Raw genomic sequence first — 12,854 nt, 5'->3', positions numbered from 1 at the left:
TAACTAGTAAGATGGTGTGCGCCCCCTGAATTCAAGTAAGATGGTGTGCGCCCCCTGAAGTCAAGTAAGATGGTGTGCGCCCCCTGAATTCAAGTAAGATGGTGTGAGCCCCCTGAATTCAAGTAAGATGGTGTGCGCCCCCTGAATTCAAGTAAGATGTATGCGCCCCCTGAATTCAAGTAAGATGGTGTGCGCCCCCTGAATTCAAGTAAGATGGTGTGCGCCCCCTGAATTCAAGTAAGATGTATGCGCCCCCTGAATTCAAGTAAGATGGTGTGCGCCCCCTGAATTCAAGTAAGATGGTGTGCGCCCCCTGAATTCAAGTAAGATGGTGTGCGCCCCCTGAATTCAAGTAAGATGGTGTGCGCCCCCTGAATTCAAGTAAGATGGTGTGCGCCCCCTGAATTGAAGTAAGATGGTGTGCGCCCCCTGAATTCAAGTAAGATGGTGTGCGCCCTCTGAATTCAAGTAAGATGGTGTGCGCCCCCTGAATTCAAGTAAGATGGTGTGCGCCCCCTGAATTGAAGTAAGATGGTGTGCGCCCCCTGAATTCAAGTAAGATGGTGTGCGCCCTCTGAATTCAAGTAAGATGGTGTGCGCCCTCTGAATTCAAGTAAGATGGGGTGCGCCCCCTGAATTCAAGTAAGATGGTGTGCGCCCCCTGAATTCAAGTAAGATGGTGTGCGCCCTCTGAATTCAAGTAAGATGGTGTGCGCCCCCTGAATTCAAGTAAGATGGTGTGCGCCTCCTGAATTCAAGTAAGATGGTGTGCGCCCCCTGAATTGAAGTAAGATGGTGTGCGCCCCCTGAATTGAAGTAAGATGGTGTGCGTCCCCTGAATTCAATTAAGATGGGGTGCGCCCCCTGAATTGAAGTAAGATGGTGTGCGCCCCCTGAATTCAAGTAAGATGGGGTGCGCCCCCTGAATTCAAGTAAGATGGTGTGCGCCCCCTGAATTCAAGTAAGATGGTGTGCGCCCCCTGAATTCAAGTAAGATGGTGTGCGCCCCCTGAATTCAAGTAAGATGGTGTGCGCCCCCTGAATTCAAGTAAGATGGTGTGCGCCCTCTGAATTCAAGTAAGATGGTGTGCGCCCCCTGAATTCAATTAAGATGGTGTGCGCCCCCTGAATTCAAGTAAGATGGGGTGCGCCCCCTGAATTCAAGTAAGATGGTGTGCGCCCCCTGAATTCAATTAAGATGGTGTGCGCCCCCTGAATTCAATTAAGATGGTGTGCGCCCCCTGAATTCAAGTAAGATGGTGTGCGCCCCCTGAATTCAAGTAAGATGGTGTGCGCCCCCTGAATTCAAGTAAGATGGTGTGCGCCCCCTGAATTCAAGTAAGATGGGGTGCGCCCCCTGAATTCAAGTAAGATGTATGCGCCCCCTGAATTCAAGTAAGATGGTGTGCGCCTCCTGAATTCAAGTAAGATGGTGTGCGCCCCCTGAATTCAAGTAAGATGGTGTGCGCCCCCTGAATTCAAGTAAGATGGTGTGCGCCCCCTGAATTCAAGTAAGATGTATGCGCCCTCTGAATTCAAGTAAGATGGTGTGCGTCCTCTGATTTCAAGTAAGATGGTGTGCGCCCCCTGAATTCAAGTAAGATGTATGCGCCCCCTGAATTCAAGTAAGATGGTGTGCGCCTCCTGAATTCAAGTAAGATGGTGTGCGCCCCCTGAATTCAAGTAAGATGGGGTGCGCCCCCTGAATTCAAGTAAGATGGGGTGCGCCCCCTGAATTCAAGTAAGATGGGGTGCGCCCCCTGAATTCAAGTAAGATGGTGTGCGCCTCCTGAATTCAAGTAAGATGGTGTGCGCCCCCTGAATTCAAGTAAGATGGTGTGCGCCCCCTGAATTCAAGTAAGATGGTGTGCGCCCCCTGAATTCAAGTAAGATGGGGTGCGCCCCCTGAATTCAAGTAAGATGGGGTGCGCCCCCTGAATTCAAGTAAGATGGTGTGCGCCTCCTGAATTCAAGTAAGATGGGGTGCGCCCCCTGAATTCAAGTAAGATGGTGTGCGCCTCCTGAATTCAAGTAAGATGGTGTGTGCCCCCTGAATTCAAGTAAGATGGTGTGCGCCCCCTGAATTCAAGTAAGATGGTGTGCGCCCCCTGAATTCAAGTAAGATGGTGTGTGCCCCCTGAATTCAAGTAAGATGGTGTGCGCCTCCTGAATTCAAGTAAGATGGTGTGCGCCCCCTGAATTCAAGTAAGATGGTGTGCGCCCCCTGAATTCAAGTAAGATGGGGTGCGCCCCCTGAATTCAAGTAAGATGGTGTGCGCCTCCTGAATTCAAGTAAGATGGTGTGCGCCTCCTGAATTCAAGTAAGATGGTGTGCGCCCCCTGAATTCAAGTAAGATGGTGTGCGCCCTCTGAATTCAAGTAAGATGGTGTGCGCCCCCTGAATTCAAGTAAGATGGCGTGCGCCCCCTGAATTCAAGTAAGATGGTGTGCGCCCCCTGAATTCAAGTAAGATGGTGTGCGCCCCCTGAATTCAAGTAAGATGGTGTGCGCCCTCTGAATTCAAGTAAGATGGTGTGCGCCCCCTGAATTCAAGTAAGATGGGGTGCGCCCCCTGAATTCAAGTAAGATGGTGTGCGCCTCCTGAATTCAAGTAAGATGTATGCGCCCCCTGAATTCAAGTAAGATGGTGTGCGCCCCCTGAATTCAAGTAAGATGGTGTGCGCCCCCTGAATTCAAGTAAGATGGTGTGCGCCCCCTGAATTCAAGTAAGATGGTGTGCGCCCCCTGAATTCAAGTAAGATGGGGTGCGCCCCCTGAATTCAAGTAAGATGGTGTGCGCCCCCTGAATTCAAGTAAGATGGGGTGCGCCCCCTGAATTCAAGTAAGATGGTGTGCGTCCTCTGATTTCAAGTAAGATGGTGTGCGCCCCCTGAATTCAAGTAAGATGTATGCGCCCCCTGAATTCAAGTAAGATGGTGTGCGCCTCCTGAATTCAAGTAAGATGGTGTGCGCCCCCTGAATTCAAGTAAGATGGTGTGCGCCCCCTGAATTCAAGTAAGATGGTGTGCGCCCCCTGAATTCAAGTAAGATGTATGCGCCCTCTGAATTCAAGTAAGATGGTGTGCGTCCTCTGATTTCAAGTAAGATGGTGTGCGCCCCCTGAATTCAAGTAAGATGGTGTGAGCCCCCTGAATTCAAGTAAGATGGTGTGCGCCCCCTGAATTCAAGTAAGATGGTGTGCGCCCCCTGAATTCAAGTAAGATGGTGTGCGCCCCCTGAATTCAAGTAAGATGTATGCGCCCCCTGAATTCAAGTAAGATGGTGTGCGCCTCCTGAATTCAAGTAAGATGGTGTGCGCCCCCTGAATTCAAGTAAGATGGGGTGCGCCCCCTGAATTCAAGTAAGATGGGGTGCGCCCCCTGAATTCAAGTAAGATGGTGTGCGCCCCCTGAATTCAAGTAAGATGGGGTGCGCCCCCTGAATTCAAGTAAGATGGGGTGCGCCCCCTGAATTCAAGTAAGATGGTGTGCGCCTCCTGAATTCAAGTAAGATGGGGTGCGCCCCCTGAATTCAAGTAAGATGGTGTGCGCCTCCTGAATTCAAGTAAGATGGTGTGTGCCCCCTGAATTCAAGTAAGATGGTGTGCGCCCCCTGAATTCAAGTAAGATGGTGTGCGCCCCCTGAATTCAAGTAAGATGGTGTGTGCCCCCTGAATTCAAGTAAGATGGTGTGCGCCCCCTGAATTCAAGTAAGATGGTGTGCGCCCCCTGAATTCAAGTAAGATGGTGTGCGCCCCCTGAATTCAAGTAAGATGGTGTGCGCCTCCTGAATTCAAGTAAGATGGGGTGCGCCCCCTGAATTCAAGTAAGATGGTGTGCGCCCCCTGAATTCAAGTAAGATGGTGTGCGCCCCCTGAATTCAAGTAAGATGGTGTGCGCCCCCTGAATTCAAGTAAGATGGGGTGCGCCCCCCGAATTCAGTTGGATATAAACCGAGGTCTTATATTTTTTCAGGAAGGGATGTTGTTAGGATTTTTTTTCAGGGAAAAGGTAGCATTTAATTTATGATAAACATGCATAAAATCAACCCTAAGGCCTCATGCACACGACAGTTGTTTTTTGCATCCGCAAATTGTGTGTCCGCCCAAAAAAACAGATGCGGCACCCGTTTTTTTTGAGGAGCCGTTTTTTTTCCACAGATCCCTTGTAACAAATGCCTATCCTTGTCCGCAAATGTGAAAAAAGTAGAAAATGCACAATTTTTTTTGCTGAAGGGAAACACGGACAACGGACGTGGAACACAAACAGATGAACTATCATAATTTTTTTGCTGACCCATTGAAATGAATGGGTCCCCATCCTATCTGGAACGGAACGGAACAGAGGCCGAGAAAAACAACTGTCGTGTGCATGAGGCCTTAAAAACACGTTTTTTTCCCTTGTTCACTGGTCATCACGCATGCGTTTTAGATGAACAGGTCACATTCGCACCGTCAGTTGACCAGTATTTTACATTAGTATTTATATGCCAAAACCAGGAGTGGGTCCAAACCCCTGGAGAGGCAGACATCTTTTCAGTGTAACTTTTTGGCCTCATCCACAAACCACATATCCGTAAAATACAGATACCGTCTGTATGCAATCCGCATTTTTCTCGCTCCAGTCACTAGAAATGATTATTTTTGTCCACAAAACGGACAAGAATAGGACGTTCTATAATTTGCAGAACGGACACACGGATGCGGAGAGCACATGGATGACGTCTGTTCTTTTTTGAAGATCCATAGAAATGACTGGGTCCGTGTGCGATCCGCAAAAATGTGGATCAGATGCAAAGTACGGTCGTGTGCATGAGGCCTTTTCCTGGTTGTCATTTGTGAGATATATTAGTTATAGTTTATTTTTCTAGTTATTTTGTATAGAAAACGATTTGATTATTTTTTCACCTTGTTACATTTTGTTTGAATGGAGCAGCGAGACGAGGGGGGGGGGGTGAAAACACGGAGAGATAGACGGAAGAGGGGAAGGAGAAGAGGGGGACAAAGCACATACAGTAAATGGGGGATGAATATTTTAGGGCACATTTATGTTTTTTACTATGATTTAGTTGTAATTTTTGCCGGGATTTTTTCTGGCTTTCAGTTCAATAGCTGCACTGCTACATAGTGATTTATGGTCACATGACAGGTGTCGCACCCATGAGCATCAAGTTCATATAAGGGCTGTTTCACACGAGCGAGTCCATTGTGGGAATCGCGCTCCATGTGTGAGTGTGATCCTCCGCTCTGGACTTGCAGGAGCGCACGGCATTATACTGATTTATAATGCTGTGTGTCTCTGCATGTTTTTTTTTCCACAGAATAAGGCCTCATGCACACGACCGTTCCAAAAAACGGAAGCTGCCCGTGTGCTTACCGCAATTTGCGGAACGGAACAGGTGGCCCATTGTAGAAATGTCTATTCTTGTCCGCAAAACGGACAAGAATAGGACATGTTATATTTTTTTTTTGCAGGGCCACGGAACTGAGCAATGGAGTGCTTTCCGCATCTTTTGCGGCCCCATTGAAGTGAATAGGTCCGTACCCGAGCCGCAAAAACTGCGGCTCGGATGCGGACCCGAAAAACGGTCGTGTGCATGAGGCCTCATAGTGACATAAAGCTGCCAGTATGATTCTGTAGAAATAAGGCAGAGACACACAGCATTATAAATCATGATAATGCCGTGCGCTCCTGCAAGTCCAGAGCGGAGGATCACACTCACACACGGAGCGCGATTCCCGCAATGGACTCGCTCGTGTGAAGCAGCCCTAAGGGCTCATGCAAATGAACGTAATGGCTCCGTGCCCGTGCTGGGGACCACAATGGGTCCACAATCTGCAGAATACAACACAAGATAGGCCATTTATTATCTTTTGCGGTGCGGAGGCACGGATCCAAAATCCCACAGAAGCGCTTCATAGTGCTTTCGATCGGTGCCTCTGCTCCGCAAAAGACAGGAGATTACCAATCTTTGGCCGTATCTGGCGGATCGTTCATTAACTTGAATGGGTCCGCATCCGAACCACGGAATGCACACGGCCAGTGCCTGGACAATGCTGCCCGGGCGTTTACGGAGCACTTGCATTCATCTGCATGAGCCCTTACATTGTAGATATGTTTTGCTTTACGATTAGATTAACCCCGTTACATTTTATCTTCTTCTTGCTTCCGTAGGAAATGATGGACATCATGAAATCTATATATGACATGATGGGCAAGTACACATACCCAAACATGCGAGAGGAGGCTCCAAGGGAACACGTGGAAAACTTTTTTCAGGTAAAATCCTAAACTTACAACAACTTTGTCCACATGAAACTTTTTTGGGTTTTAAACCTACAGTATGTCCACTACAAGACGAAGCAACGTATCAGCTACTAATGTATAGCTTTGTGTATGCAGCTCCTGTGCGGCCCTATGTGTCTCCATGGTTACAGGCTGCAAAAGGAACCCTGTGTCATCTGCCTCCTCTTCTGCTGTAGGTTAGCAAGAAGCAGGGGGCAGATGGAAGATCTTTGATGCAAGACATAAATTTCAAGGGGTTTTCCATTACCTAGATATTGGTATCCTCAGGGGATCAATGGGGATTCGAGACCCTGCACCCCCCTGATCGGCTGTTTCAGGCAGCTGCTGGTGCTTCAAAACTAGAAAGAATGGGAAAAACAAGGTTCCATCCACGGTGAAGTGGCAGTGCCCTCAACAGTTGACCGGAGGGGGTGCAGATCCTGAGTACTGTAAAATTAAGCAACTTAAAGGGGTTGCCCCTTCGTACATAAATTTCAGTAATGCCTTGGAAACCTGCTGAATCGCCTATGGACTTTCCTTAGCCCAGTGGCAATTGAGCAGGTTCTTATACCATTACACGCTACTTTATAGCATTAATAAGCGGAGTACTTTATAGCATTTAAGCGGAGTACAGTTCTGGTTGACAACAGAACATGAACTCAGAATTCAGCTCCAAATCCCCCCACATAGACATAGATTCCACCAGTAGGGGGAGCCTAGGAGATTACTGCATACAGTGTTTAAATTGAACTCAATAATAGCACTGTACGCATTAAAGGGAACCTGTCATGTGGATATTTGATTATAATCTAACTATTTAAATACAATCATTAACTACTAAAAAGTGCCTTAAATGTATTCACTTACTGGTGTGACAGATGGTTACCTCATAATATACACACAAAGATGCCGCATGCCACATGCTAATGAGCTGATTTGAGTCCAGCGTGATGTCAGTGAGTCCAGCGTATATTTAATTCAGAGCTATAGCCACTCCCCTGCCCACCTGCTGTTGATTCATATGGAAAATAACTGTCATTCAGCAGCAGGTGGGCGGGGAGAGTCAGGAGCTCATGAATATTCAGGACTCATCATTATCAGCTGGAGCTTTTCAATACAAGATGTTGGCAGATTGACTGGGTCAATTAAAGAAAGTGACCCAGCATTTTGCTAAGAGAATCAGTCACTTATTTATGTTGCCCTTAGTTAAGACACCAGTGGAAGATCTAGGCAGACAGAAGTTTATCATTTCACCCTATGCCTATGAGGAGGAATTTGGATTAGAAAACAGGAGCTTTATGAAGATATATTAAGAATGACATCAGGGTATAATGTTGGATCTAAAGTGACATGGATAGAGATATAAATAATTTCATGTATGTATATATATATTTTTTTTTTTAGAAAATGGATAGAAATAAGGACGGTGTAGTTACCATTGAAGAATTCATTGAATCGTGTCAGAAGGTAAGTTCATGACAGCCGAGGACTTGAAGAATCTACCCAGACTTTGCAGTAACGAGATATAACATGGACCAGTCAGACCTCAGTGTGTGAACTGCGCACATCAGACTTACTGGGGGGAGAGGAATTAAAACTAGTGGAAAAGGAGGGGCCACTACTATCTCTAGAATGTAGCACCCGAAGGAGAGCACCACGCGCATGCACGGCCGCCCTCCATTAATTTCGATGGGAGTGCTGGAAATAGCTGAGCCAGTGGCGCTTCCGTAGAATTTAATGGAGGGCGGCCGTGCATGTGCGGTGCGCTCTTGTTTACTTTGTGGGACCCGCACCTATCTGACTTTGCATACCCTAACGATATGCCACCAATGTTTGAGGTGAGACAACCCCTTTAATGTAGAAATTATAAGACCAGTCCTAGCAGTGCTTCTAAAGATGTGCCAGCCATGTACCAATGCTGTGCCCATACCATGGTGCCTGTAAGAACGTGCCAACAACTGTGCTCCTAATATAGTGCTAACACTACCAGTACAAATGTGCCAGCCACTTATCTGTACTAATAAGGTAGTGCCAACCTACTGGTGCTCATAGAAATGTGCCAGCCACATATCAGTGCCCATACTATAATTCTTTATGGGATAGCAGACAGCATGTATGCTCAACAGCCAGTCCATTTATATGATGGGAGTGAGACCCCCATTCTTATGACTGGTACGGGTCCCAACAGTCAGACCCCGCCTCACAAATCTATCCCCTATCTTGCATATCCTTGAACACCCCCTTTAAGGACAGACTATGGGACCAGTCATATGTCAGTGTTCATACTGTTGTGCTGACTCTACTTTAGTGCTAAACCTTATAATGCTGTGCTAGTACCTAGGTGCCAGTCCTAGTAGCGCCCATACACAAGTGTTCAAACTATAGCTCATAGTACCGATAGAAACCTGCCAGCAACTAGTTCTAGTCTACTTTAGTGTCAACCCTATTAGTACAATTATGCCAGCCACTTATCTGTGCTAATACTGTAGTGCCCATACAAATAGGTCACCCTCAATAAAGAAACCTGGCAAAAAAAAGTATGTGAACCCTTTGGAATTATATGGATTTCTGCACAAATTGGTCATAAAATGTGATCTGACCTTCATCTAAGTCACAACAATAGACAATCACAGAGGTCATGCCACAGCATCTCAATCGGGTTGAGGTCAGGACTCTGACTGGGCCACTCCAGAAGGCGTATTTTCTTCTGCTTAAGCCCTTCTGTTGTTGATTTACTTCTATGCTTTGGGTCGTTGTCCTGTTGCAACACCCATCTTCTGTTGAGCTTCAGCTGGTGGACAGATGGCCTTAAATTTGCCTGCAAAATGTTGTGATAAACTTGGGGATTCATTTTCCCTTCGATGATAGCAATCCGTCCAGGCCCTGACGCAGCAAAGCAGCCCCAAACCATGATGCCCCCACCACCATGCTTCACAGTTGGGATGAGGTTTTGATGTCGGTGTGCTGTGCCTCTTTTTCTCCACACATAGTGTTGTGTGTTTCTTCCAAACAACTCAACTCTGGATTCATCTGTCCACAGAATATTTTGCCAGTACTGCTGTGGAACATCCAGGTGCTCTCGTGCAAACTGTAAACGTGGATCAATGTTTTTTTTGGACAGCAGTGGCTTCCTCTGTGGTATCCTCCCATTAAATCCATTCTTGTTTAGTGTTTTACGTATCGTAGATTCGCTAGCAGGGATGTTGGCATATGCCAGAGACTTTTGTAAGTCTTTAGCTGACACTCTAGGATTCTTCTTCACCTCACTGAGCAGTCTGCGCTGTGCTCTTGCAGTCATCTTTACAGGACGGCCACTCCTAGGGAGAGTAGCAGCAGTGCTGAACTTTCTCCATTTATAGACAATTTGTCTTATCGTGGACTGATGAACAGCAAGGCTTTTGGAGATACTTTTATAACCCTTTCAAGCTTTATGCAAGTCAACAATTCTTAATCGTAGGTCTTCTGAGAGCTCTTTTGTGCGAGGCATCATTCACATCAGGCAATGCTTCTTGTGAAAAGCAAACCCAGAACTGGTGTGTGTTTTATATAGGGCAGGGCAGCTGTAACCAACACCTCCAATCTCATCTCATTGATTGGGCTCCAGTTGGCTGACACCTCACTCCAATTAGCTCTTGGAGATGTCATTAGTCTAGGGGTTCACATACTTTTTCCACCTGCGCTGTGAATGTTTACATGGTGTGTTCAATAAAAACATGGTAACATGTAATTCTTTGTGTGTTATTAGTTTAAGCAGACTGTGATTGTCTATTGTTGTGACTTAGATGAAGATCAGATCACATTTTATGACCAATTTGTGCAGAAATCCACATCATTCCAAAGGGTTCACATACTTTTTCTTGCAACTGTATATGCTAGCCATGTATTAGTGTGGTGCTAGACCTTGTACTGCAGCGCCCATGGTGTAATGCCCGGCCCTTGTAGTTCTCACTAATGTGCCAGCCACTTATCTGCGAGTATGTTATATTACTAGCTCTAGAAGTGTTCATAGCAGTCCATAGTGCCCGTACACATGTCCCCTATAGTGAAGGCCTCCATTGCTAGCTGTCCCCGTCATTTTTGGCAAGACCGGATGTCAATCTACTGTGTATGGGGAGCTCCTGAATCTCCCTTGACAAATAATGTTATGGGAAAAAGTTATCAGTGGCCTTGCGTTAAAACGCTCGATCCTTTTGTACTCCCGGGAGATAAACCGCCACCAGAGGTGTCTGGCATCGGCTTTCTCCCCGCTCTCTATTGAAAGCACATAGAAACTCGCCAAACCAGGCATGTACATAGATGGGGAGGCAGGAGAGACTTGGCTGGCATCCATTGAAGGTGTATGGGTACCTTGTCCTTGTCTATAGTCCACTTGAGTTGGGTCTGTATGGTAGTGGGGGAGGGGGGAGGTCAGGACGTCTTTATCCATAGGGTCTTGGGCACGCATTACCTCCACCGATCTTGGTGAATCGCTCGTTTTATAACATTTTCTGCTTTTTCCTCTGCAGGATGAAAACATCATGAGATCGATGCAGCTCTTCGACAACGTCATTTAACAAACTCATGGTCTTCAAGATTTTCTTTTGTTTTCAAGGTCAAACTTATAACTAGACAATAAGGATGCACAACTACTGGAGAGCGCACTTCCGACGCAAACTGAAAATGCAAACCTAATCTCTGTATCACGTCCTGGCTGTTGTTAAAACACTTAAAGGGGCCTATCCCTCTCTTGAAGATCCCAAAGTATTGCCTACTAACACTAGGATTCTTCCACCTTAAGACCTTCATGATGAGAGCAGTCATCTCCGGTGCGGATCCTTGCGGAGATCTTGAAAGCTCTGAAGTAACTTCCAGCTGACTTCCGAAAACCAGGAAAACCTTAGAAACTTCTTGCATTTCTTTCAGATGATAGTAGTACCAGACAGCATTGATGTTCACTTATCACAGCGCATCTTAAAGTGTGTCGTCTTCGAAGGAGATGCTTCAGCCAAGGGACACGATTCATCCTTAGTTTATCACTGACTAATGAAAGTTGATTATCACTTGCTTCATTACATATCTCTATAGCATAATTACCAAAGTGTGAAGCCCCGCCGCTAAAATTGGAACCGTTGGAAAGTATGCTATAGTAATGTTCCTTTAGCGCTTCCTACAGCTAAACTGGACCAGACATTTTCCACCTATGGGTACCCATTCTTAAAGGGGAAATCCACCTACAGTTTTCTGACATGCCTTATAGAGCCCCAAAGCTACAAAATCACTTCATTCATTCGAGGTCCTGAGCTTCAGCAATGTTCATAGAGTTCCCAGTCAACCTCTTTTAGGAATTGTTCTTGAAGGGTATTGGTCCTCCCTGCAGAGATCTAGCTAGCATAAGAAGTCTTACCTGGGAAAGAGTATGCAAATCAAGTCTCCTGCAGAAGGAGGAAAACTACCTCTCTAGAGTCACCTATAGGTAGCTACCTTGTCCCTGTTCCTCTGGCTCAGCTGATTTTTTTTCCCCTTTCATATCAGTAATATACTATTTATTTAGCGTTATGCCTGTGAAGAAAATAGCTTTCTAAGTACAGAAAACGCAGCACTTCCAACAGAACAGGTCTGTAGTGTAATGGTATCTCTTCTGCCTGCCATACAGAAGGTCCTCAGTTCTAATCCTGATGAAAACCTGTTAAATAATTTCTTTAGTAATAGTGTATGTGGAAGAGGTCCCCTACCCCAAGACAGCTTCATTAGTATTCACTGCACTGGAGTAAATACTAATGAGGCTGCCGACCCTGCTTGGATCTGTGATGATCCACCTGGGAGGGGAAGGAGAAGCAGAAACCATCCCTGTTAGTCTTGTGCTGGGATGTAAACACAGGGTTATGCCTCATTCACAGAATCAGTGTTCCGTCGGTGATTTTAAGCCAAAACCAGGTGCGGCTCTAAACACAGAACAGGAGCAGATCTTGCCCTTATGTCTGTGTAGCCTCCACTTCTGGCTCACAGTCACTGATGGAAATCACTGACCGAACACTGACGTGTGAATGAGGCTTTAGGGTGACAGTTATGCTGGAGGAGTCAAAACGCACTCAGAACGTCCCTATCTGACTTACAGGATGCAGTAAGGTTGAATGCTGGTGTTATTTATTTTTTGGTGTAACTGAAAAAAAACCTTTACCCCTGGCATTAGAGAGAAGGTTTTCTTCCTTCTGGATGAGAGCTAATTTGCATATGTTGGGAATTGTGGGAGTATTAGTAATGGGTTTGGTGTCCAGACTTACATCTTCTGCAGAACCCCACCCCATCATAAGATGACTTTTTGGGGGACTTTCCCTTTAGGCCTCTTGCACACGAACGTGCGCGCCCCGTGGTCGTGCTGCGGCAGCAATGCACGAACACCATTCACTTGAATGGGTCCGCCATCCGGCCGTTCCACAAGAAGATAGGACACGTTCTATCTTTTTGCGGAACAGAAGTACGGGACGAAACCCCACGGAAGCACTCGGTAGTACTTCCGTAGGGTTCCATTCCGCAGCATTCCACATCTCCGGATTTGCGGACCGCAGCACGACGTTCGTGTGCAAGAGGCTT

General features: G+C 46.4%; 1 protein-coding gene across 2 annotated transcripts in view; it reads left to right on the top strand.

Annotated features, from left to right (window-relative positions):
* The window catches only part of KCNIP2 (potassium voltage-gated channel interacting protein 2), a 446,265-nt gene extending 434,441 nt beyond the window's left edge, over nucleotides 1-11,824 (top strand). For both annotated transcript variants that reach the window (XM_044298989.1, XM_044298987.1), the window contains exons 6-8: nucleotides 6,174-6,278; nucleotides 7,689-7,751; nucleotides 10,790-11,824. In XM_044298989.1, coding sequence (XP_044154924.1) covers nucleotides 6,174-6,278; nucleotides 7,689-7,751; nucleotides 10,790-10,837 — 216 coding nt within the window. In that variant the 3' untranslated portion in view covers nucleotides 10,838-11,824. The remainder of the gene's footprint in view (nucleotides 1-6,173; nucleotides 6,279-7,688; nucleotides 7,752-10,789) is intronic.
* Nucleotides 11,825-12,854: the final 1,030 nt, after the last annotated feature.

The sequence above is a fragment of the Bufo gargarizans genome, chromosome 6 (assembly GCF_014858855.1).
Source record: "Bufo gargarizans isolate SCDJY-AF-19 chromosome 6, ASM1485885v1, whole genome shotgun sequence".
NCBI lineage: Eukaryota > Metazoa > Chordata > Amphibia > Anura > Bufonidae > Bufo > Bufo gargarizans.
The sequence above is the reverse complement of the archived record's forward strand: the minus strand, read 5'-3'. Positions and strand labels throughout refer to the sequence as shown.